The sequence below is a fragment of the Neolamprologus multifasciatus genome, chromosome 14 (genome assembly GCF_963576455.1).
Source record: "Neolamprologus multifasciatus chromosome 14, fNeoMul1.2, whole genome shotgun sequence".
Taxonomy (NCBI): Eukaryota; Metazoa; Chordata; class Actinopteri; order Cichliformes; family Cichlidae; genus Neolamprologus; species Neolamprologus multifasciatus.
Genome location: NC_140452.1, coordinates 13,967,475 through 13,993,980, shown reverse-complemented (window position 1 = coordinate 13,993,980; position 26,506 = coordinate 13,967,475). Strand labels below are relative to the sequence as shown.

The 26,506-nt window shown below is 39.9% G+C and overlaps 2 protein-coding genes across 3 annotated transcripts in view; one reads left to right on the top strand and one right to left on the bottom strand.

Moving 5' to 3' along the window:
• The window catches only part of arhgap42b (Rho GTPase activating protein 42b), a 78,703-nt gene extending 59,120 nt beyond the window's left edge, over nt 1–19,583 (top strand). The window contains exons 10-25 of one of the 2 annotated variants that reach the window (XM_085131039.1): nt 1,514–1,623; nt 2,108–2,164; nt 3,788–3,866; nt 4,202–4,241; nt 4,554–4,616; nt 4,799–4,873; nt 5,367–5,451; nt 5,648–5,706; nt 10,142–10,247; nt 10,469–10,628; nt 16,394–16,544; nt 16,773–17,168; nt 17,457–17,613; nt 18,384–18,446; nt 18,550–18,629; nt 19,444–19,583. In XM_085131039.1, coding sequence (XP_084987165.1) covers nt 1,514–1,623; nt 2,108–2,164; nt 3,788–3,866; nt 4,202–4,241; nt 4,554–4,616; nt 4,799–4,873; nt 5,367–5,451; nt 5,648–5,706; nt 10,142–10,247; nt 10,469–10,628; nt 16,394–16,544; nt 16,773–17,168; nt 17,457–17,613; nt 18,384–18,446; nt 18,550–18,629; nt 19,444–19,532 — 1,770 coding nt within the window. In that variant the 3' untranslated portion in view covers nt 19,533–19,583. The remainder of the gene's footprint in view (nt 1–1,513; nt 1,624–2,107; nt 2,165–3,787; nt 3,867–4,201; nt 4,242–4,553; nt 4,617–4,798; nt 4,874–5,366; nt 5,452–5,647; nt 5,707–10,141; nt 10,248–10,468; nt 10,629–16,393; nt 16,545–16,772; nt 17,169–17,456; nt 17,614–18,383; nt 18,447–18,549; nt 18,630–19,443) is intronic. The other variant, XM_085131040.1, reaches the window with a different exon arrangement.
• A 2,094-nt stretch (nt 19,584–21,677) lies between these two features.
• Nucleotides 21,678–26,252, bottom strand: pgr (progesterone receptor). The gene is made up of 8 exons (XM_085131046.1): nt 24,880–26,252; nt 24,474–24,583; nt 23,631–23,747; nt 23,117–23,422; nt 22,696–22,840; nt 22,406–22,536; nt 21,927–22,084; nt 21,678–21,833 (listed from the first exon to the last, which is right to left on the bottom strand). Exons 1-8 carry the CDS (start codon nt 25,776–25,778, stop codon nt 21,678–21,680), a joined length of 2,022 nt encoding a protein of 673 aa, XP_084987172.1. The 5' UTR covers nt 25,779–26,252.
• Between the last annotated feature and the right edge of the window lie 254 nt (nt 26,253–26,506).

Below are 26,506 nucleotides of genomic sequence, written 5' to 3'. Positions count from 1 at the left end.
TGCCAGATTGACAAAACTGCAAATTAGGCATAGAAGACAAAAGACTCGTTACGTCAAGGCAAACAAACATGTTTTATTTTTAAATAACAAAATGAACAAACGACACCGCAGGGGAATTCAAGGAATGAAAATAGTCCGTTAAACTAAACAGTTATAGTATCGTGCTTTCTAAGTGATCTAATGAATGTTTACTTCCTTTGTCGGAATTTATCGCTATGACTTAATGACACTTCATGTAGATCAAATGATAACTGATAAGTATTTCACATTTTATGTATTAGATGAAAAAAAGCTTCCAATCAATCCTTTTTTTGTATGTAGTAATTGGATGATGATATGGAGTAACTTCCACAGGGAATACTGCTTAGCGCTGCTGCGTCAGATACAAACCGACTGAAAATGTCAGCATGGTTTTGAAGTGTTTAGCTATCGCAGTTTAACCTTTTATTTTTCACAAAAAAGTATTTGTAGAAATACAGGTTCCAGTGACGATAACAAAGAATATGTGCACTTCAGTGCCACACAGATTACAAAATTATGAAAACATACTTTTAAAGAACTCCAGTAAACTTCAAGGGAGAAATTATTTTAAAAAAATATCCCCATAACTGTGAGTTTCCATGCATTTTTCTGCACATGCTACAGATATGGCTACATTCTGATTTACTAATGATCTCAGTTTATTTTTATTTTTGAGTAAAATTGAATAAAACACAGAAACCCACACACAGATGGAGAGGGAGAATATAAAGCCCAAAGCCAGTGCAGGTGCAAGCGTATTTTTATCCACATATCTGGTTTGTTGCAGTTGGCTACAGTCAGTCTTACTGGCGTGCACAGGGGAGGATGTGCTGTATGTGAGATATGGCTAATTCTCAGAAAGAAAGAACAAAATCCGTTCAGGAGGTAATTGAATTGGTACTTTCAGCTGACACTGAGGGCCTCTATTGGGAAATGAAAAACAAGGTCAATGATATAATGTAATTTTAAAACTACATTTTCACGTGTTTAAAATCAAGATAATTGAAATAAAAGCTCCGCTTCTTGATAAGTGGATGATATGAATGCGTGGAACCAAGTAGCTCGGGCTTTGTTTGGGCTGACAGCCCAAATCAATTTTTAGGCATATGAAGATTGCATCGAGCTTGAGTTTAGAAAGTCTGAACCACCAAAAAGAAAAAACTAGCAAAACAACAAAAAAAGAATTTTGCCAATCCAAACCGCAATGGTAAATGCTCTGTTTTTGTTGTTGTCGATGATTAAGTTTTTTCTCGTTAGTTTTTCTCTTTTTTCTGTATTTCCAATCATATTTTCACAAAAGCACTGGACACTCCGGCTACATAAATCTTCTGGTTTCAAAGTAACTTCTGTGCCTCTCACAACAAACACACAGCATACATATCTGCAGACTTGCAGAGCCGTGCATTTGCAATTGTAAATATATTCATTTTCATTCCATAATCATTTTTAATTGTATTTTTAACTAATTAATGATGAGTGTGTTTATTTTTAGAATGGTCTTGTCGTAAATCAGCCAGAGGTGTTCAAGCTCAAGTCCTGCATTCGGCGAAAAACGGACTCCATCGACAAGCGTTTCTGCTTTGATATTGAAGTGGCAGAGAGGTCTGTGATATGTATCCCTGAAAATGTCTAATAGCTTTCATAGGCTGAAAACACATGCAGGATGTATTATGTATTGCCTTAATCACCACCTAGAGCCAAAAAGAAAAAAAAAAGTAATTGCACATCGCCTGCTGAATTAGTAAGATAGCAGTTGCACACACTTTTTTCTTGTTAAAACTAACTTAATATAAGAACGACGAACTGCACATGACATTTTGTGTTATGTTGAACTCACCAATACTGGAAATTAACCCAGATTCCCCCTGGAGTACACAACGTTTGAACATGCGAGAGCTGTTCAGGTTTGATTAACATCTTCAAAGACTCGGTTTAACAGTGTTAGACGTCATCAGCTCTGTTTGTGTCCTGCATGTTTCTCGAGTCCTCTCCCCCCACTCCGTTTGCTGTATGTCTACATTATCAGTATTTTTTTTTTCTATTTTTGAACCCATCCCATCTTTTCTCTGTGTTCATGTCAATGTAGAAATGACATCTGTCGTGGAACTCTTTTCAGGCCGCTTCAGTTTTTCTGTAAAGTCCGGTATGTGAACTGACCAGTGCTGCCCTCTCAGTGCAGTTGCATGTGCTGCATGTGTCCTAATCATGTTGTTCACTCAATATTAAATCCAAACCTAATGAAATCCTGCTGCTTTCTTAGCACTTCACAAAATCTGACTTGGTCACTTGGTCAAGACACATTCTTGAATTATTTCTTCTTCTTGTCTGCAATTACTCAAGTAACACACAATATTGAACTTAGAATGAATTCCTATTTTTTACCCTTTCTTTTCAAAACCTTTGGCCATGTGGGAACATTCATAGTTGATTTGTTTTCAATGTTTCACGGGGAAATAGGATTACAGATTGGGCAATGATCAGAAACCTTTAAGTAGCTGTCAGCTGATTAACACTGGCTCAATTGACCAAGCCATCCGTTATGAATGCTTGATATCAGTTCTTTATAGTGATTTGTAACCCAGAATAGAGTTAGCACATCACTGTGTGTTAATGTTGCACTGCTGCAGCAGGCTCAGCATTGCTCACGCTCGGTGAGTGTTGCTGAGCATGGACAATAACTGCAATTTATTTGCAGGACAACTCATTTATCATTAACTGCGCTGCCCCAAGGTGCGTGTTCCAACCACAAGGACAATGTGGGCTAAGCTCCAGTCAGCTTCAAGCTCATCCATTAATCCCCATTATAATAAACATGCTGTTGCCCAAGTTTAATCAGGCCAGCCATCTCGGAACCTCATTTTTAACGGGTTGATTCACCCGAATTAGTAAAGAGGTATCCAGCTATGCGGATACTTTTATTTGCCCAGATTCTGAGATAGCCATCTCTGAAACATCCTCTGCCAGCCCAATAAAAAGAATTTCATTTGAGCTGCTCGTAGCAATGAAAGAAGAGTTTCATTAAAAATTTACCAGCAACGTGTCTTTCATAAGGACTTAAGGGAAAATACATCCATTAAAAAAATGATATGAGGTTGGATGAGGGTAGCAGAGATGCTGTTTTGGGAAAGATATGTTGTTAAAGGATTTGAGAGCAACACAAATATAAATATTTCCTTCTGCGTTCACCTGTACGGCTTTGGAGTGTTTAATATTGGACAACTTAAAAGCTGGTGAAATAAATGCTAAACTGTCTGCATGTCAAAATATCAGTAGGGGTGTTGTTAAAGGTGTAGCACTTTTTTTGTATTTTGGTTGAAATGACCTTTAACACATGCAAGCTGACACAGCTCCATGCTAGTACTAACTGCCACTACTGGGTGGGGTGACGTTTTTGGTTTGCCGCCTTCATCAGATAGTGTTCTATAATTGTGTTACAGCCAACTGAAGCAGTGCCACAAATCAAGGCATAATGCCCCAGATTCTCACTATGCTGCACACAGTAAGGTGAAAGCAGATAAAGCTGTATGCATGTTGGGTGCAAAAGTGAATCACTCTAATATTAAGAACTTGTAGCTTTTAATTGGAAGGGTAATGTGACGCACAAAGTGAACTGAGGGCATAGATTGAAGTCAAACATTTGCACATGAGCTATTTTAGTTACACTAGTCCTTTTATAGTGGTCTCAGCCAATATAAACATGGTCTGTCCAGGGGCCCCGAGGAAAAGAGATCAGACTGAGACCAGCTTTTCTCTTAAATCTTTCCAGGAATGGCGTTATGACACTGCAGGCACTGTCAGAGTCCAACAGAAGACTGTGGCTCGAGGCCATGGATGGCAGGGAGCCGGTAAGGAACTCTGCCTGTTCTTCTTTGAAATATTCATTCGGTGCTGGCTGCAGTTGGTCAGGGTTTTTTTTAAGTCCTTTGTTTGGCAAGAAGACAATGCCAAAAATGAATTATTTGTCACTGGCACCCTCTTCTGGTGGCTTTCTGTAAGGTTTTTTGTTGTTGTTGTTTTTAGGAAACCATGACCTCACCATTTACTTGTGCTAATAATAGGACAGTCTACTCAAATTAGATTCAGTGGGAATAAGGTTTTGACATTATCCTTTTCTTTCAGCGATTTTTTCCGTTTTCAAGGTAACCTTTACATTATAATGATTTTTGTAAACTCTCTCTAGATTTACAACCTGCCGGCCATATTAAGCAAAAAAGAAGAGAGTGAGTATTGTTTTTATATCTTTCCAAACTCCTTCAGGGTTAAAATGTATGCCTTTCAAATTCTTAAAACGTAAGATGGTGAGATCTACAACATACACATATGAAAGAAATACTCGTTACCTATGACTATGCCTTTTCATTAATACTATAATGTTACATATGCCCACTCAGCAGGCATAGCACAGCCTCACAGTACAGGGCTGTGCTATTAATTTGAGCAGCAGCATAAGGGAGAGCTTATTATCCCAGATGACGGGCGGTTATCCCAGGCAGTAATTGTCCTTTCATTTCTGCTCTTGTTTTGTGTTACAGCATATCTTAATGAGGCAGGCTTCAACTTCGTAAGAAAATGCATTGACCTGGTCGAGATGAGAGGTGAGGCGCTTCAATCTCTCAGCTTTCATGTGTCAAATGATTTGAATGCAACCTGGTTGTAATGATTAACAATGTGCTCGTTAGTGGACTTGACAACACGTTGCACTGGCACGAGTCCTAAATAAACACAGTCTTAGGTCCTTGTTCCCATTCATCCTTTTGCTTTTCTCATGGCCACACAGGCATAAACACAATGGGACTGTACAGAATTGGAGGCGTCAATTCCAAAGTGCAGAAGCTGATGACCACAGTCTTTTGTAAGTAACTAAAATCAAAAGTATTATCAGTGAACTAATGTACCAAGTCAAACCCCTTATTCTGTAATTCACAAGTGTCTGAATCTCCATGGTAATGTATGAATAGTTTTCTATTTTCTTGGGTCATAACGTGATCTTTTCCAGCAGAGTGAGGAAAGAGGTCCTCCTTGTGGTAGGACAGTGTAACAGCAATTATGCCTTATATTATGTTGTCATTATTTTATTGAATGGATATATATATAACACATTTTTACAGGAAATGTCTGAATGAGTTTGTTAAATGTCTCTAAATCTTGACCCCCAGTGCTATGAGAAACCACACGTCACTATTTATTTTCAATTCTCCTTTGAGTCTCTTGACGCAAGAAGAAAGTATTTTCGGTCCTCGGTTGAGCAGCTTGACAGGTCATGTCATGTTGTATTGGTTTCTTAAGACAATTTGCAGCTTAAACTTACCTAGTGGTCATATAACAATAAAACATATTTCCAATAGCATCCAAAGCACCTGTGGATATGGACCTGGACCCAGACATGTGGGACAACAAGACTATCACCAGTGGCCTGAAGAATTACCTCAGGTCAGCTCGCCCCACCATCTACGTGCACTTAAATGTCAGGAGTCATCCTTGCCTCCATAATGCCTCTTTGAAACCTCTCTGATTATAGTCATACATTAAGTGCTGCGACTGACTCACCAAGGATGCCAGCCGCATTCACAGGACCTGTGTCACTCAAGAAATAAATTGCAACTGTTTCTTTTTTCTTTTCCATCAGGTGCCTGTCTGAGCCTCTAATGACTTTCAAGCTCCACAAAGATTTTATCATGGCTGTCAGTAAGTTACAGTTATAACATATTACATATTTGATCAAGTTCTCTATTATCCTTTCTTTTATAGAACAGATTAGGAAGATATTGGTACAGTTCAAATCATATAGCACTAATGAATCAGGTGCATCTCATAACTAACTAATTATGTCAATTGCAAATGTTAAGCTGGATTTATGTGAAGAGATATTGCATTAGAATTTTGAAAATCTTTATGAAACATTTTGAATTGATTTTAGAGATTTGAGCTTTGTGAGCACTATGTCTTGGTTATCAAAGCAGGGAAAGCAAATGAGTCATGACTGATCTGATTAAATCATTTCTATCTGAGGAAATACTTGTATGGATCTCAGGTCATCTCAAACTGATGTCAGAGTGACTCGAGTGTGACTTTGTAATGAGAATAACTTTTTTCTTTAACCGTTGTTGTTGAAGTTTTCCACTTAAATAAAGCCTGCAGACGGGCGGTGAGCGGTAGCTAACATTCTTTAATCAAAGCACACAAATAGGGGTGGGTTTTTATAATCGATTTATCGACTAAAATCGATTCTGGCTTGGATAACGTAAAATCGATTCATTAAAATCCTGAATCGATTTTTTAATATAAATTTATTTTGCCCGAAATGCCAGAATCTCAGGTGAAATCTCACAAAATTTCAACAACCACCAAACAGCTAAGACAGTAAATGAGAGCAGGAACACGGATTCTGCACAAAGACTTAGACACACAGTGCAACCGCGGATCAGAATCAGTGAGATGTCGCCTTTCTCACGGCGTGAACACGGTCGGGGCTGAAAGCCGACAGCTCGCTGATTCTGATCTGTCGGCGGGTCCACGCTTTGTGTTCACGCCCTTTATGCGCTGATTCTAAAACTATTAGTTTGATCTCTCTCCAAACAATATTGACCGAACCAGCAGTAAAAGAAGATCCAAACTAAGCTTCACATAAACATCGTCATGTATTCACTCTGACCTTTACTGTTTTGCTTCGACCACGATGCACAGCTCTCTCTCTCTCTCTCTCTGTACTGTTTTGTGCATTATTCGCTTGCTTGTTACGCACAAGTCTACCGTTGTTTACAGCGCTGTCGGCCGCTGTTTTGTTTTTTTTTCGTTTCAAATTCAAATTCAAATTTCAATTCAAATTTCAAATTCAAATTTTTTTATTTGTCACATACACAGTCATACACAGTACGATATGCAGTGAAATGCTTAGACAACTGCTCTTGACCTAAAGAAAAAAAGAAAAGGCTATGAATAAGATAGGAAATAAATATGAAAATTAAAAAGGGTAAATTTAACCAGGAAGGAATAAAATAAAATATAAAAATTAAGTTAAGAATGAGATAACTGTACAACACAAATTAGAATGAAGGATAAATTTAACTGGGAAAGAATAAGATAAAATATATAAATTAAAGTTGAAAATAAAATAACTGTACAACAAAATACACAGTATAGAAATATATAAGAATGTATGAAGAAATATAAATATAAATATATATATACACACAATAACAGCAGCTGTACAAGAATTAACTGGAAATGAGGAATATAATGTCCAGTGTTGTGCAATCCACATTATTTAGTGTCTTGTGCAGTGCAAATATGCTTAAAGTGGTTTAAGTGATGAAGTGAAAACAATGTCCAGAATGTCCAGTGTGTGTGTAAGAACTATATGTGTGGGTCAGTACTGTTTGGTGGTGTGATTGAGAGACTGTATCGCCTGCGGGAAGAAGCTCCTCCTCAGTCTGTCTGTGTTGGTCTTCAGGGAGCGGAATCGCTTTCCTGACCTCAGCAGAGAGAAGAGTCTGTTGTTGGGATGGCTGAGGTCCTTCACGATCTTCCTGGCCTTGGTCCAGCACCGCCTGCTGTAGATTGAGTGCAGGTCAGGGAGCTCTGAGCGGATGGTGCGCTCAGCTGATCGCACAACCCTCTGTAGAGCTCGTCTGTCCTGCATGGTGCTGTTCCCGAACCAGGTTAAGATGTTTCCCGTCAGGATGCTCTCTATGGTGCACGAGTAAAAGTTCCTGAGCACCTTGGGGGACAGTCGGAAGTCTCTCAAGCGTCTGAGGTGGTAGAGACGCTGACAGGCCTTTTTCACCACGGTGTTGATGTGACAGGACCATGACAGGTCCTGCGTGATGTGAACTCCGAGGTATTTGAAGCTGTCCACTCTCTCCACTGGGCACTCGTTGATGACGGGGGTCTGGTAGTTCCTCTCCTGCTTAGTGCTGAAGTCCACTATCAACTCCTTTGTCTTACTGACGTTTAGAAGGAGGTTGTTCCTCTGGCACCAGTTCTCCAGATTCCTAATCTCCTTCAGGTAGGGCGTCTCGTTGTTGTCAGAGATCAGACCCACTACGACGGTGTCGTCAGCAAACTTGATGATGGTGGTGGAGCTGGTAGTGGCCACACAGTCATATGTGTACAAGGAGTACAGCAGAGGGCTCAGAACACACCCCTGGGGGGCTCCAGTGCTGAGAGTGGTGGAGGCTGAGACATGTCCGCCCATCCTTACTGCCTGTGGTCTGCCAGTTAGGAAGTTGGAGATCCACTGACACATAGATGAGCTGAGTCCCAGATGCTCCAGCTTGGTGGTGAGTGTGGAGGGAATTATGGTATTAAATGCAGAGCTGTAGTCTATGAAGAGCATTTTAACATAATTCCCCCTTCTAGTGTCCAAGTGAGTGAGTGATGTGTGGAGGAGATGAGAGATGGCATCGTCTGTGGAACGATTTGGACGGTAAGCGAACTGTAGTGGGTCCAGTGTGTCTGGTAGTGAAGAAATGATGAAGTCTCTGACCAGGCGTTCAAAGCACTTCATCACTACTGAGGTGAGGGCTACAGGGCGATAGTCATTGAGAGAAGCAGGGTGGAGTTTCTTTGGGACAGGAACAATGATGGACTCTTTGAAGCATTTATTGAAGCAAGTTTTATATACTTCCGAAAAGAAAACCTCATTTCTGCCGTTCAATACTGAACAAATTTAAACTTTTTAAAATTATGCAAAATGCAAAACGCTTAGCCGTGTCTCTAATAAAACCACTGTAACTACAGAAGTAATGTTCATATGTTGATTAATGGTTTTCTTTCGTTTTTGATGCACTGCAGAATATTTTGATAAAATCCCAGGCCAGGAAAATCCCCTTCATGTTTTTCTGTGTTTTATCTTCAGCTACTTTGACACAAAGGCATCTGCTGTGACGCTCACATCTATGATAAAGTCTTGCATGTGTCAGCTTCCTTTTTATAGATACAAAAATATGTAAATGTACTGATCTGAATTATAATATTTCTGACTGTCAAAATTTCCCAGATTCAAATCGAAGTGAATCGAATCGAATTAAATCGAATCGTGGATCGAATCGATTCGGGACCTTGTGAATCGGAATTGAATCGATTCTAGAAATCAGTGATGGTACCCAGCCCTACACACAAAGACAACATACAACCAAGCTTGATGGAGAGCCTACATGACCATGGGGCAGGGTCAGCAGGGTCTCACTGAGCCTAGCATGGCTCTCAGTTAAATACCTTCTCCAGGAACAAAAGGCAGTACACAGCTGTTTCACACCTTAAGGTTCACACTCCCTTGCTACTTCCCAGAGTCCTCGAAGAGACAAAAGACTGGTCCTCTGGAGTTCCTGTTTCCCCCAACATCCTTACTACACCCCCTACCATTTGTCTTAAGTATGAGTGTCAGACATGTTAAAATCCAGTGGCACCAAGGCATTACAATAACGTGATTAATACATAAGTGAAAGAAATTCCTATACACCGTAAAAACCGTGAACTTAAACATTTAACATAACTTAAACATTGAGATAAATTTGCTGATATGTCCACTCCTGGGAAGATTAGCAGCTGTCCCAAATGCTTTGCAGTTTTTAATAATCTTTCTCACCTCACAGAATGATGCACATCAAATTGCAATTCTCACATTGATGAGCAGCAAAAATTTCTTCTCGTCTTTCCTACTTGGCACTGTTGCCAAAAATCTGAATGCTACAGACCTCCAAACTGCCAAAACGTTTATAGAGGTGGTCACATTCGCTGATGATCAGTTAATCAACTGTGTTTGATTAGCAGCTCCTGGCTGCTGCTTACCCTGTTCATTTCAATGGAAGTAGTAATGGTGTAGTTAATTGTTTACACACTACTTGTGCATTTTGGCTTAGTTTTGGGGGTTAAGTGTCAGGGTTAGAATTAGGGTTATTTTTGTTAAATAAATAATGACACAGTAATATGTCATGTATTGTTCATGTGAGGTTGTATTGACCTCATTTTAAGACCTGTTTAGGGCCAGAAGACAAAACCTTAGAATTAAAATGGAATGTACTTTCTTTTTCACACAATTACATCTGAAATATAATTATTATAAGTCAGTAGTGGCCAGCATTTCTACTCTTCCCTCATTTCCATTTATTTTCTTTCTCAGAGTCCGATGATCAGAACTACAGAGTGCGTGCTGTCCATGCTTTGGTTCATAAGATGCCTGAAAGAAACAAGGAAATGCTGGAGTTACTAATAAAGCATCTTGTCAGGTACATGTTCTTGTAATCAGTCAATTAACTTGCAGACTTAACGTCACCTGAAACGAATTAAAGTTATCTGAGGCACTGCACCGCAATTGCAGGCGTCTCGCCAACTCTCACTATCTCGTAGACCAAAAAATATCACCTCATGGCTAAACATGTGAATTATTAGGGTAGCAATACAGGACTGCATCCTACGCTTGTATGATATGCTTGTCTTCTAAACGCAGAGTTTCTGCACAAAACCAGTCTAACCTGATGACAGTGTCAAACCTGGGCGTCATCTTCGGGCCTACATTGATGCGATCACAAGAGGAGACAGTTGCCGCCATGATGAACATTAAGTTCCAGAACATTGTAGTGGAAATACTTATTGAAAATTTCAACAAGGTGAGTCAGTTTCTCTTTGAATGGCCTGGTATGCTTTTAATTATATCTGCATCAATAAACACATTCCTCGTGCAGCAGTTTTCTGAAGTAGAATATCCATATTTCCTTATTAGAACAGATTTATAGAAAGATCTCTTATGGTTTATAATCATTTTTCATGTTTCTCAAAAAATTACACCTAGACAGCAACAGATAGCAGAAGACACAGATGAGCAACAAGAATAATGTGTTTTATAATGCTATATGAACTTTCATATTCCAATGTTTATGTTAAATTCAATTGACATTTAGTCATGTGAATACATTGTTGCCACTAGTAGTATCATACATAAAGCACAAGCCAAAACAAACGGATGCATCAGCACTGTGTATGTGTGTATTTCTCTGTGTGACTGTTTGCGCGCGCACTTGCGTGCATGAGTGTGTGCTCTGTGCCGTGTGCTAGAGGCACATACAGTCAAACACTGAGCAGAGGAGAAAAAAATAGCAGAAGCTGGCTCTGAGATGAAATGTAACAAGTGCACATATATTTGTTTCATTTTTTAATTTAATTCGTTGCTTTTTAAGCCAATAGCTGAAGGCACCCAGTGAGTGAAAATGATTGCATTGGCTCACAACATTTGATGTGGCGTGCCTCTTTAAATACAGGATCCATGGAGAAGGTTTATTTCTTACAAGTGATGATGGTTAAGTATAATTTCAATTCAATTATAGCATTGTCTTGCTGAAATATGCATGCCTTCCTGATAAAGACATCTGCATCGGAGCATAGGTTGCTCTAAAACCCATCTATATATACCTTTCAACATTGAAAGTGTCACTCCAAAAGTGCAAGGTACCAATTCCATAGGCACTAATGCAGTGCCATACTATGAAAGATGCAGACTTTTTAACTAAGTGCTTATAATATGTAATGGTTCCTCTCCCCTTTAGTTCAGTTGACACTGCAGCTGTGTTTTCCAGAAAGAATTTAGAATTTTGATTTGTCTGACCACAGTTTTCCACTTTGCCTCGGTCCATTTTCAATTACCGTTGGCCCAGAGAAGACTGCAGCATTTGTGGAGCGTGTTCAGATATGGCATCCGCTTTGATCCATAGAGCTTTAAACTGCTTTGTGGATAGCAGAGTGAACTGTGTTAAACAATAATTTCTGGGAGTGTTACTGAGCCTGTGAACTTACTCTTAAATAACAGAATCATCCCTGATTTTAACACAGTGCTGCCTGAGGGAGAGAGTGATATTCCCCCAACTGTTTCTTTTTTTTTACCTCTTACTTTTCCAGCCTTTTGTCTCTAGCCAAACTTTTTTTTAGATGTGTTGCTGGCCTCAAACTCAAAATGAGCTCATATTTTAATTAAAAGGGCATATTTTTAAATGTTTTCTACGGAGCCCCGCAGGGGACATGGGAGGAAAAAAAATTAAGACGGACTTTTGCGAGATCTCGCAAAACTCCAACAATGGCGGCAGCTACTTAGTTGTAATATTACTCTTTCTGGGTCACAAAATACACTTTTAAGATATTTTGAGGCGTGAATGTAGTTGTGTACACGTCAGATACCTTCTCGGTTTACAAGACATCACATATTTGCAAAACTGCTCCGACGTTTTCGGAGATCTGACACCCACTATCTCGAAGCTAACGGGAGGTCAAGACCTACTACAGCCGGGAGGAACACCGCTTTCCCGGCACATCGTGCCTCGACCTCCCGGTCGGCTTCGAGCTGGCGGCCTCCGAAGAATGCGGCTAAAATTTTTGCGAGATCTCGCAAAAGTCCGTCTTAATTTTTTTTTTCTCCCATGTCCCCTCCGTAGTTTTCTGTGTTCTATTGTGAATAAAACACAATAGACATTTACAATTGACATTTATAAATCATGCCATTCTTTTTTGTTTTGTTTGTTTGTTTGTTTTTACATTATACACAGCGTCCCAACTTTTTAGGAATTGAGTTTGTACAGACAGCCTGTTGAAGAGAAACATCTTGCTGCCCCATTAAAACTACGAGGTTCGAGTAACAGGATCAACACTGTCAGATGTTTATATCATATCAGTTAAGAGTTCAAGACACCTTCTATGTCAACTACCACAATATGCAAAATTTTCCTCTGAAAGTGGAAAATGGTTTGACTTCCCACTGTCACCCTAAGAGCAGGTTTCATGGACCTAATTTCTCTCTCCCACACTACCCAAAATCAGGAGCATTTTGGGGGATTAAAGTGAAGCTGGATTTAGGACTTTCAGGGATGGGTCATGGCTGCAAATGCATCTCTCAACTCCTTGCCTCTTCTTTAAAACTGCCACAGTTAGAAAGAAGCTCATGGGGCTCTTCTCTGCATGCAGTGAAATGTCTGAGGGACATAAGGAAACTGTCAGAATGGAACTGTAGGAGTTCAATATGATGTTAATGTTAAACATTATTCACCACAACATCCAAGTTTGATAGTTAAAGGCCCAAAACAGTCAGTGACTATGGATCAGAAGGTCAGTTTGCATAACCTCAATCTAGAAGAAGGTAAGTTAACTACATCCTTGTTGCTATCACAGTGATTTTTTTCTTGTCTCTGGGCAGCATATGTTTCTGCAAGGAAGACATTCATACCCCTGTTTTATCTTTGATGAATCAACCCCTCACTTCTGAAGGGAGGGTGGAGGTGTCAGCATTATGTCTTAAATTCGGGGTATGGGCTGTCTTGTGAGGTGAATATGCAATGGACAGAATCAGCTGACTCATCAAGAGAAATTGTAATGATGACCCCAACCATGTGCTCACTGTGCTCATGCTCCCTTTGAGCTTTATTGAACTATTTCAGCAGGTGTTATGGAGAATGGATTGTTGGACCCAACAACAATGTGCAGTTAGAAGTTTTAATTTATCCACAGGATAATGCTGCTCATCAAACATTATGAGGTCAGAGGTGAATGCACAGTCATTTGAAAACTTTTTCCTAGGGCATGAAGCGGGAGAAACTTGGAGGTTAACACATTTGACTTGTGGCATTTCTGTCTGTGGTCTCTCTGTGCACAGTTTAAGCTTTTCTGGCTCCCCTTCAAATCAAGATGCTTGGCTGCACCCTGAGTCAACATACCGTCAGTCTGCCCCAGGGCAGCTTTGGCTACAACTGTAGCTTGCCCCACCAGTGTGTAAATGTGAGAGTGAATGAATAGTGGAATTGTACAGTGCTTTGAGGGCCCCGAAAAGCGCTATATAAATGCAATCCATTATTGCATTTATTTATGTGTTCGTGGCTAAAGAGTTGGGAGTTGCCAGTTCGAGCCCCGGCTTGGACAGTCTCGGTCGTTGTGTCCTTGGGTGGGACACTTCACCCGTTGCCTACTGGTGGTGGTCAGAGGGCCCGGCGGCGCCAGTGTCCGGCACCCTCGCCTCTGTCAGTGCGCCCCAGGGTGGCTGTGGCTACAACGTAGCTTGCCATCACCAGTGTGTGAATGGGTGGATGACTGGATGTGTAAAGCGCTTTGGGGTCCTTAGGGACTAGTAAAGCACTATACAAATACAGGCCATTTACCATCATTATTATTATTATTACTATGCTCCATCAATCATCTAAGACAGCATAGGCATCAAAGGTCCTAATCTTGTTTCTAAGTCTTATTTTAATTACCTTTAGCGTGACTTTAGATAATATAATCTGTGGTTTCAAGTGCAACACTGTGGATATCTGGGTTCTCTTCATTATGTCTGGATGCTGAGTTTTGCACCTAAAACAAACACCTGTTTTGCACCAGAGAATTGTGTGGAGCTTGATACTGTAGTTGAATATGAGACCCTGTATTGGGCCTGAGGCTACTATATAAACTGCTGAGGTACACACTGGTATTCACACGGAGAATGTTACTGGAAAGGTAGGTAAAGGAGAACAAATAGAGTGAGGTTTCAGTAATAATGGGTGGAGGTCAAACTGCATATAATGCGGCCATGGCCTGCTGAACTGGTGGTAACTGAAAATATAGGCCATAGGTTGGCAAACTATGCTAAGCCCCTGCAGATACAGAGGGTTGGACTTGATGGGAACATACAAAGGAACAGATTGGTGGCATTTGGTCAGGAGGCAAATTATTTGGCCTTTAATGGGCACTTGAGGTGCTTGTAGAGCTGTAGATTGGCTTCTGGTATATAAGGAGAGAGAGGCTAGGTGTCAAAACTCACTTTGAAGGTGTATGAGAAGCCAATGTGGAGCTATAAGGCACACAAGGGGTAGAGACTGGATTAAATGGCACATAAGCTTTTGAGGCTTATGGTTCCTGAACCTGAGACTCCATTTGGGGGACTGCAGCAGGTCTTTTATGCTTATATGGTGCAAAGGTACAGTACCTATGACTATGAACAGAACAGGTTTGAGCAAACTGGTAGGATTTTCCACTATCAAGAGTGGATACGGATTCAGGTAAATTTGGTTCAGATCGTATGTTCTCATAGTGAGCTTCACTACTATCATTACAGAGGCTGGTTAGATGCATATCGAATCTCTCTCTGCTATTTTCTGTCTTATTAAATCAGTCTCGACTCTCTGAAATGGGTTCTACACACTTTCTTGGTTGCTTTAGGGGCTCGCCCTGAAGTTCTACTTTTTTAGCCTCACAGATACATTGAAGGCATCCATGCTGCTTCTCATGATCTTTTGGGGTTGCTTCTGAATCCTTTCCAGCTCGAATGATCAAGAAAAAAACTACAGAGATGTTTGTACTGGTTTACTGAACACCCAGTGTCATAGCCCAAAGGCTGTTTTAAAGGTGGACAATTAATGGCAGTTAGGTAGCTTGTTCAATGGACAAGCGATTGTTTTTTTTTTTACACTTGAGATATCATATTAAAGACAAATAAATGCAATTGCAGATAAAGGGAAATTGGCAATCTCAGCAATCCTAGCAGCCGCCATCTTTATATTCGTTGCCTTTAAGGTAACATCGTAAAGGAATCTAATGTAACCCAAATGATACACACATTCAGATGATCCTGAAATATGATGTAAATCAAATAGATGAAAGACTAAACAGTCTCCTTACACTTAGAATATTCTCTTTGTTGTCTGTTTCATAATTACTTAGCCTCCTGGGTGTGTCGAACAGTTTGACAGATATGATGTATTATGACAAGTGAAAATGTGAGGTTTTTAAACTTGTGATCGTAACACTGTAATTGAAATTCCATCTCATCCTTTTATAATTGTAACATCAGCAAACAGTTTTATAGGGAGGGACAGGCACACACATCCTGCTAGACCGGCTATCAATGCACGCCGAAACACAGAGGTAATTCAACGTCAGTGGCTAATAACAGGGTTTTTTCTGGCTCTGAATGAGCCCCCGAGGGGTGGCATGAGAAGCACAATCACCCAATCTATCATAAAGGCAATGTGTCTGTCACCTTATTTAACATTTTCCTGTTTTTTTCTTACCACTTGATGAACAAAAAAAAAAATTATTGACCAAATGAAACCTTGTTTAACAAAACTTTGCGCAAACTGAAAAATTCTCTATGTAGGATAAATATTTTACTATACTTTTACATAGCTGCTATAATTATGTTTACTTACAGAACCGTTAAACCAGAGATATAAAAAGCAAGATTTGCTAGATGTCTGGTGGTTAAGATTTGTTAGTTAGAGGTTAGTTCATCAAAATATATAAACTGGGTACTGAGAGTGTTTGAAGAGTACTGATGAAAATCATGTTGAAATGTCAGACTGTATAGAAATACATAGTTTCTGTATTTGTATTGAGTAATCAGTGTTTCTTTCTGGACCTGTAGATCTTCCACCAGCCTCCAGATCCCAATGTGCCTCTGCCCCAGCCCCAGAGTCGACCTGGCTCTCGCAGGAACAGGGCCATCTGTCTGTCCACAGGGCCGCGAAAACCCCGGAGCCTCTACACTCCCACACTGTGTCTTGCAGATGCAGATAGTGAGTACCAAGGAAGTGATGAGTGTCACAATTTGTTAAACCACGCCTTTAATATCTTTTAGGAATCTTTACACACAGTCTCCTACATTTAGGCCAGCTCTCTAAAGCTAATGAATAATATAATATCTAAACATTTTTTTGTCTAAATTGCAAAGAAGCTAAAATCTTTTACTTGCTAAGCAGGTTTTAATGAGGGCCTTGTGTGCCTCGTCTCTGGTCCCTGCATAGGTGACGCTTTAAGCAGCAGTCCAGACAGCACCCCCATGGGGAGTATGGAGTCTCTGTCTTCCCATTCCTCTGAGCAAAACACCTCCTCCAAAACAGCTTCCTCTAGACAGAGGACATGTCAGGACAAATCACTCCTGGACCTCCGCCGGACACCTTCACAGCTTTCAAATGGCCCCCAAAGTGCCGTGTTTGTCAGCAGTCCCGACTCGAGCTCCAGGGAGGACACTGGACGCACAGATGGCGAGTCAGAGGATGCTCTTAGCTCGTCCTCAGTCAGCACAACGCCAAGGCTGTCTCCTGCACCCAAGAAAGCCCCACACTGTCGTGCTGACCTCAGGCCAGAGCTGCTAAACCGCTCCACTGCACCCTCCCTCAAATCATTGCATATATCCGAAGGTACGATAATCGTGAAGCGATGCCATTTGAAACGTAATTTGCAGTTATTTTGACTTAAAATCAAATCGATCAGAATCTCATGAAAGTGAAATTTCAGGACAGAATAGATAAACCGGGTAGTTTTCACTGTTATGATTTACCCTTCAAGGGCTTTCAAACACTGACAGTAGCTCGAGAATATTTTGTTATTTCCTGATTTATTTGATGCAGCGTGATAGCTGTTCCTTAGTGTCTGCCCTTTGTTTCTATGTGTCATTTACGGGTTATTATTTGTATGTCGCCCTTCAGGCCACAGGAGCTGCTCTGGATCTGTCCAAAGTTTATCAACACTGGAGTCCAAAGAGAGTTTAAAGCCTACTGAGCACCCAAACCTTCCACCAAAACAAGTGATCCGCCGCAGGATGGACACTTCAGTCAACAACGGCTACCAAAGACCTGGCTCAGTGTAAAGAGCTTTAAAAAGCAAATCATTTTTCTCATCATAAGTTAGAGTTTTAACATGTCTCCACAAAATAAATACAAGTCAAACAGGCTTTTACATATATACTTGATTTTCTTTCTCCCTTCCTCTCTGTTTGCTCTCTGAGTTTTCTGCTTTCTCCTCCATCTGTTTGCGAGCATCGAGAGGTTTCTAAGGACAGATGAGTGTGTGTTGTGAGATTTATGTCTTTTCTGCTCTGGTGGGAGAGCTGGCCTTAATTACGTTCTGCCTGCTCTCGGGTTGCTGTGACCCAGCACCAGTCTGCGCTAGATCTCTTGAAATGAATAGATAGTTTGACTTGTCTTGTCTAAGAAGCCAGTCACACGTGTCTTTCAGTTAGTTTTCCCGTATAGCATCGAGCTAGCTTGCCCTAGTCTCTGTTGTCCCCATGACTCTGGGGTTGTTATGTCCAGGGTCAAGTGCGGCCTCATTATATAGTTTAACTCAGTTGAGCTTTGTGTTAAAGCTGAGTCTGCCAGGAGGAAGGAAACCTCCCATATTGTGTGGTTAAGCCTTTCATTTCATTCTCAACAATGAAAAATGCTGGCAAGAGCAAGTAAACCAAGACAGCACTGATATATTATAATAGATAACACACAGTTACACTGTTTCATTATTTTAAAAATCATCTTAATTGTCGCTCATGCATGTCTTTAATGGCATAATTACAGCTTGACATACTTTACACAATGAAGTGCACTGAACTCTATTGTTTTTTTTCCGATTGTTTTCAGGGTGGCTGCCCGAGCATTGCTTTTTGAAAATGCCTCCGCCCAACAGTCTGCTCCAGTTGGAAGGTGATAAAAAAATGACAACACCAAACAAGAGTTTGACCTAATCGATCCCACGCTTATCTGCTTAAATCTGCGATTACAAAGCATATTTTTGTTGTCTTTACAGAGATGCCAAGGCAATGTATTCCTGTGAGGCAGAGCACAGTCACGAGCTCAGCTTCCCACAGGGGGCACACTTCTCAAACGGTGAGCAGAAAAAGCGCAAACACATAAGCACATTTAACTGTCTGCTTGTAAGCCGACCTTTGCTTTACAGCAAAAGTGTTCGGATTCAAGATTGCAAATGATTCGTTGAAAGGCTGATCGGAAGTGTAAATACTGTACACACAGAGGGGGTAATTTGCCTGACCTGTGCTGACAGCAAAGAGCAGAAACTTCGTGAATTTCCAGTGTTGAAATGGAAAAGTTTTGCTCTTAGCGCGACACTCCCATATACATTATGAGCATCAAAACAGTGCCAAGATTTTTTTTATTGCCTCCTGCTTGTTTCCATTAAGAGATGACTTGGTCCACAAACAGTGTAGGCAGGTCACTGTAACCTAGTAATGAAAGGCACCAGTGCCGGTTTCCTCTTAGCACAGCCAGCAGAGCCAAATGCAAAAACGTCAACAAATGCTCCCCACAATTTACTAGCAGGCAGACTTTTATTGTTCTCCGTTTTCTCTACATCTTAATTCAGCAAATCTCTGCTAGATTGTATTTACCGGACATTTTACAGCTGTTTCCCTTTGTTCTGGTGAATCTCTGCAACAATTTAGTTTAGTTTTAATGGTTTAAACTGTTTGCGTTTCTTTCACGATGGTTAAAATTCAAATACTTCATGGGGACTGAATCTGAACAGCAGACTAGCCCAGAGCTCTCCTCAATCTAATATTCATTAATTCTTGTAAATTAAGCAGTCAAATATAGGCTCAGTGATTCAAATCAGCTTATTCCAGATCAGAAGTCTGAATCTGTTTTTTCACTGGCTCGGTATGTTTTTCTCTCTTCTGTCCTGTAGTCTACCCCTCTGTTGAACCAGGCTGGCTCCAAGCAACATACGAGGGAAAAACAGGTTTAATCCCAGAGAATTATGTTGTCTTCCTCTGACAGGTGGTAAACTTTGCATCTTTTCATGGTATCCATGGAAAACAAATCACACAATGTGCTTAAATGTCCCTATTATTATACTAATGCATATTATGCATTTTTAGCAGTTATCAAGCAGGTCAATAATTGCTTAAACAGTACGACAAGTCCAAAGATATACCTCCCTTACTGTAATGACTATTGTGTGCTTCCGGAGAATGGACATTATTGTTAGATTTAACTATGTTGCCTGCTGGCTGCACTGAGTGACGGCGTTCACTTACAAAATCACCAAACAATATCATATCCCATTTCACACATTTTATTCTCAGAAAAATATCATATTTTAACTTCCCATTATATTAGCAAAACATATTCATCAAGAAGTTAATGGAAATCTGCTGTCTCATAAACATTTGTATTGACTATAATTTAACAAGCTGTGATTTAAAATGAGAAGATCTATTTGAATCTAATAGGAAAAAAAAGTATAATGGGTTTGCACCTTAATTTTCATGTTTTTGTACTCTGATCATTGCTCATCCACTGAATCTCCTCACTGCTGCAGTGCACTTTCCGGTTCAGTAGCTACACGGTACTGTAATGTACATTAAAGCTTGTAAGTCTTTTTCTCTGTAATTCCACATCAAAAGATATTTACTTCTCATGACATTATTATTTTTATTATTACTATACACTGCTCACAATAATATATATCACATGTTTGTTTTATAATGTTACAAATGAATGTTACGAGAAGTGTCCTTGATACACCGGTGTACTGGTAATGACAACTAGACAAGCATCGCGTTAACAGATACAGATATTTCTGTCACAGCATTTTTCTAAAGAAATGTTTCTAATTACATAAAAAGTTAACTTCATTGATACCGTTTAAGAAAAGCATAAAAGAAAAATCAACAAAAAGGTCACTTTGAAGTAAAGGTTTCTCTGGCTAGCCAAATTGTTCCTGGGAGTGCATTTTTAGTTTCGCTGTTGCCAAGATCAGGATGTTCTTTTCTTTTCCTTTTACATGTTAGGAATGCAAAGCAGCCTTGAACAGCGATGCCGGGCTTGTACTCCCTTAGAGTCTGAATTTGCAGGGGCATGTTATATCATTGAAATGATATTCATATCCCAAATATGTAACATTTGGCATCCTTTTATATACTGGTAGTTTGATGCCTTGGAGACATCTACTGTATCCTGACGGTGCATAAACATGTCTATAAATAAACTTAAGCGTGATTTATTAGACCAGTTGTCCAAATTTCTTTGCTATAGTTAGTGAGTGGGGGTAAAGCTTTGTAGCAGTAAAGTTCTCCTCAAGGATAGCACTGTGTTCTTCCTATCCATAAAGACATAACAATAAATTTTATTTTATTTTTTACATTTGGACCCTTTAATCTTGTCAAGCTAGTAAATTTGTCGCATTTCCTGGCCAAAGAACTCAGAAGTTGCGATAACTCAGAAGAAAATGTGGTTATTGTCCTGAATGGTCTGGATTTCTTAACAGTGCAACATTAATGGTATTAAACATGTTTGCAGTTGTCACTTGCATCGCATTAAGATCTCATTATTTACATTTACATTTATGTTGATGCAGATCTGGATGTAAATTGATGCTGGTGAGCTAAGTTTTGTTAAGAAAATATGGCTCATAGGTCACTTTTCGTTCTTATAAATATTTTAAACAAAGTTATTTTAAAGGTTTCACATTCCTTAAGTAGGTATGGTGACTTACTATGCTGGTATCCTGCATTGATTAGCCTACGTCACAAATTTCAATTTATTCTGCACCTTTCCTTGAGAAATGTTAGCATTTTTGTATTTATTTTTTATTTGTTTTGAATACAAAAATATCTCTAATGGTTTTCTTAAAACCTACTATTTTCAAAGCAAGTTTTATACACAACTTGTAGGAATGGAAATGGTGGATACACCTGAATAAAACATAGGAACTTTATTGATTGATGCCTCTAAATGTATAATTTTCAAGATATGTCTCTGCTAAAAACATTTTAAGAAACCTGGTCATCCTTTTTCACCTCAAGCAAATTAGAGGCATTTTGGCAAAATGAAGGCTCTGAAGAATCCAGTAACAATGGGATGAGTAATCCAGACACAAGCTGTCTTCACAGAGCTGCAGTATCTGTGTTGGCAATGTCATTTGCTGTGGAATAAGATGGGCCTCACCATGCCAGCAAGGACCTTGGGAAGCTGGGAGGTAATGACCTCTGACATCATCTCTGGAAACTCCACTTTCATGGCATCTGCCTGGATGAAGGTACTCAAACAGAACAGGTTGACCTTCTTTACTATCTGTTAAAAAAGAAACATCAATTTGGGTCTTGGTAGGTGTTAAAGTGGCAAAAACGTATATACGGTTATACTGAGCTCTGTGGGGGAGCCTACATCATGAATGGCATCCATGAGTTTGGTGAGGTGGTAGAATCGCTGGGAACTTGCCACGATGCCCTTCTCCTTCATGTGAATAGCCTTAGTCAGCTCCCGGATGTAGTTTTGTCTCATTTCATCAAATGCTGCCTGACTTTTTAATCCTTCAAGAGGCACTAAGTGCAGAGAAGATATTTGCATATTTAAAATTGCACTAAACATTTCAAAACAGTATTAAAGTAAAGAAATATTGGGGAGATGTTAAAAACAAGCGCTTGTCTGTCTGTAGTGTTGTTATATTAAATATAAGAGAAAGAGAGAACTTTAAGAAATTAATATAGCCACTACAGTGACCATCAAAATAATGAAAAAATATTGCCGTAAACAGTTTATTTTGCGACACCACGAAACAAACGATAGCGTAAAATGCAACAATAGACGTTTTTTATATCGTCATCCGAGCGTTACATCGAACAGCCGTAGCGTAACAGTCTTACCTGTGTTGAGCAATATTATGGCTTTCATGCAAAGAAACTCTTCGCGTGTAACTTGAAGATTTGCAAACTCCTGAGGAATAAACTGTATCGCTAGACAGAGGTCGTAAATTGGAGATCTCCTCATTTGCTCCCTAATGGACAAAAGCACAAAATGGTTTACGTCTCTGGATAACCAGTAGACTGGTTATCCACTGGTTATCAACTGAAATCACTAACTTATGGATAAAAGAGTTCATGAATCATCACCAACCGAAAGCCATCTTCAATTGCCGATGACTGTGGTTACTTACTGGTTAAGAACCAGATCAGGTGCAAAGTATAAATATTCACTGGTGACATTCTGAAAGGAGCGCCACCCAAGAGAGAACACCATCATGTTCATCCACGAGTACTGGATGAGTGTCATCTGATCATCGATGTGTAGATTACGAAAACCTAAAAAAAAAAGAAGAAGAAGAACATTTCATTCATAACATTTCTTCTCGTATATATATGGTTTTCCAGTAACAATAACATTTTTGTCTCAGTAGGTGTTTACAGTCATATTAAACTATATTAAAATTTCCTGTCAAACACTTGACTCGGTGACAATATTCAAGACATTACAAAGTCTTCTATCTTGGCGTTTAGGACTTTAGACTTCCAACAAGGCCCGCCACTAGATCCCCATGACAACAACTGTGATGGCCCTGAGATGCAGAAAGCTGTTACCTGGGAGAGATTTTGACCACTTCACAATCCACATCAGCTGTTTCTCACACAGCCTGTTGAGACTGGTGAGCAGAAGATGGGGAGCATCAGGCTGGGAGTTGTCATGATCAGAGTACACCACCTCTGGTTCGATGTTTTCAAGGATGTTGATCATTTGTTGGGAGACTTGTAGCTCATGAATGCCTGGTATGTAAGACATGGGAGTCAAGGCTTGGCTGTCACCGGGCATGGTCAAGTGGGACCGGAACATCAGGGATGGGGTCAAACTTGTGTCTTTCAAGGCCCCAAAGCGCTTCAGTTTCCTCCCTGTGACGTGAACACAAGTTCTGGTTTGATCTGATGGGAAACCACTAAATTTGTGCCAATAAGACATTTGAAAAAGTAAAATATCCTGAGGGGTTTTTTGTTGTTTTTTTGAGTCATGATTTTCTTTTTAATCTAAACATGCAGAATATTCTCTTTGGTTTTAATCATGGTTTCTTGGGACTACGTGATAAATAAAACCAAATGATACCTCCAAGCATCATTCCTGCTTGATAGCACTTTCGAAGGCGACACGCAGGGCAATTTTTTCTCCGAATTTTGTCCACAATGCAGTCATTCCGCCCAGCACAGAGATAGTTGTGATGTCCTGTTGAATGAATAGGTACAGACAATGCAAAACATTTTTAGCAGTTCTCCATTCCAAATATGTAGGAAACGGGAGAGGTCTTTAATAAGAAGAGAATGTGTTGAAGAGCTCTTGACTATTAGCATGAATACTCTACTCTACACTGAGGCAGCACTCTGGCAGAAAATTAGATAGAAGCAAGGCTGTGAGGACAGAGTGACATGGCCACGGTGAGACATAGTGGCTCTAATATATCTCACGTTGAAAGATAACAGGGGGAAAAAAAACTCCAAGTGGAAGAACAGGATGTACACTAGTAACTGTGATACCGTTGCTAATAACCTTTAACAACTACCACAAAAGGTCATTATTATTATTTTAGCTTGGTTTTAGGAAAAAAACTATAAAGATTAACATAGAAAATGCATGTCTAAGCACTAAGAGAGATTTTTCATTTGTTTAAATATAGTAGTATTACGTTAGTAGTACATTGTGCAGCATTTTAAATGAGGGACATGAGGACAGAATCAAAAGAAAGAAAAAGACAGTAAGGAGTAAAGCAGTGGAAAAAAAACAAAAACATATATATATATATATATATTTATATATATATATATATATATATATATATATATATATATATATATATATACACACATCTATGATTCATACACACACACACACATATATACACACACACACACACTGTGGTTATTTTGACATTTGTTAAAGATTTTCTTTGCTCACCTTCAACCGCTCTTTTAAAAAATACTTTACAGCTCCCACACGTTAAGACTCCATAGTGGCAGCCAGATGCCTCATCACTACAGATCATACACAGTCTCTGGGGTGGCATACTGGGGGGGAAAGTAAATATATGTGAAGAGAAAAAATATTCAGACAAAGACTACTGACCGCTGTGGACTCCGCATTAGATAAAAAATATTTTTTGTTACATTCAGAAATACCTAGAAAACCGTTAGTCGTTGTAAAATGATAAAGCAGTTGTGTAATTAATTAGGCTACTCTTTGATCCTCGAATTACACGTGGCGACATTCACACCTATCCAAACTGTGTTAATAGTTTTGCGATACTGTTATGATTAATATGATTAAGATTCTGTCGGCAGTTATCACGCTGAGTAGTAGTTACCCGGGGAATGTGGAGAAAGCAGATGGGTTCCTCTGAGGAAGAGTCTGGTTCTGCATCCCATTGTAGCCACTAGTTCTGAACAGGTCCTCGTTTACCCCCGCCGACTGTCCCCAATACTGGGTCTCACCTGGAGGTGCTTGCATCTGCCAACGAGGAACACCAGTCTTATATATCGGCAGTTGCCCAGCTGTTTGCGCGTTGGGATCGAAGCTAGTGGTAGCTTTCCCGGACAAACCACATCTGGAATCAGCCCTTATTGGGTTAACAAGTTGGTCTGACTGGTTCAAGTCCATAAGAAAGTTTGGCGAGACCTCCAGCCCCGGTCGGGAAACTACAGCGGCTGATGCGAAACTTGTCGATTCACCTTCGCTAAGCCCAAAGTGCTGCTTCCTGTCGGTGTCAGAACAGGTATCGAGAGCGGAAATCTCGGGTGATGGATCAAAGTTGTGACAGGGGATGTTCATAATCACAGAAGGCTCCTTTTCATCTTTGATGAACTTGCAAGCCCCGGAGGTAGAGGGGAGACTTGCGCCTGGTAAACTTTCGGATGCGGCCACGTTTGTCCTCTGAAGTTTAACAAAATCCTCCCACGGAACACCATCACATTTAAGATAGTCTCTGTTACGGTCATAAAAATGTTTTGCTCCAAGTGAAGGATCGACTGTGTTACAGTCTTTAAAAACTGCGCAGTCGGGGCTTGAATTAAGACCTTGGATCAGTGTGTTAACGTTTCCAAAATTACGCACAGAGGACATGCAATTAAGAAACCGTGAATCGGCCGGCAATTTTGTATTCGGCCTACTGTATCCAGCTTCAATCACGTCACTTAGGCTTGTTTCAGTGGAATCAGCGACCGAAGTACTGTTGGTGCCCATCTTCCCGTTTGTTTTATTCTCCATTTTGTGAACCTCTAAGCGCACAACAGAGAGTGGAGAGCGCTCGGAGGTTGGAAGGTGTATGATAAGCTGTGATTTGGTAACCTTCCTGTAGTCCTCCTCCCCGTGGAAAAAGGTAGTCACTTGTCTTTCTTTCACATAAGGTCTATTCCCTTAATATATATCTATATTTTTTTCACTTGTTTGTATAACGAAAAACAATAAAACGAAGTTTTGGCCAATGTTGATGACAGCGCAACCACGATCCCCAGTCGATAATCTCGGCAGATTTATAAGCATAACCTTGTGCTGGTAGTAGTCATCTTTAAAAGTCACATCGATTGTTTTTATTCCTGTTTCACATATTCGTAGTATTCCTCATTCTGACTATAACCGTCCTCCAAAGGTTGCCAGGGGAAGAATCCAAGACAAGACATTTATGTGGTTGCACTGCGCTCACACCAGACTTAAACAATAGACCAAAGAGGAGAATCAACAGTGTATCACTTCAATGCCAATGGTCTTTTGTCTCCGCCCTACAGTTCATGAATTAAGTAAAATATGGGGAAGGCATTATTACCAAAGGGGAAAGTACTATAAACTCTTATCGCCATCGGAAAGACGAAAAAAAAAAAAACCCAGTAACTGGCAAAATGGATAATCATTTCCAACATCACCCTTGTGATTTCTGCTAAATCACAAATATTTTGTTCTTACTTTTGTCTGTTTTATTAGTTTTCTTCAAAGGAATA

Coding starts and splice junctions, on each gene's coding strand:
- pgr (XM_085131046.1), bottom strand. CDS start 25,778: ATGGAGAATAAAACAAACGGGAAGATGGGCACCAACAGTACTTCGGTC. Junction 23,423..23,630: donor AGCAGGAATGATGCTTGGAG/GTATCATTTGGT, acceptor TTCACGTCACAG/GGAGGAAACTGAAGCGCTTT. Junction 22,085..22,405: donor CATAATATTGCTCAACACAG/GTAAGACTGTTA, acceptor CTCTGCACTTAG/TGCCTCTTGAAGGATTAAAA.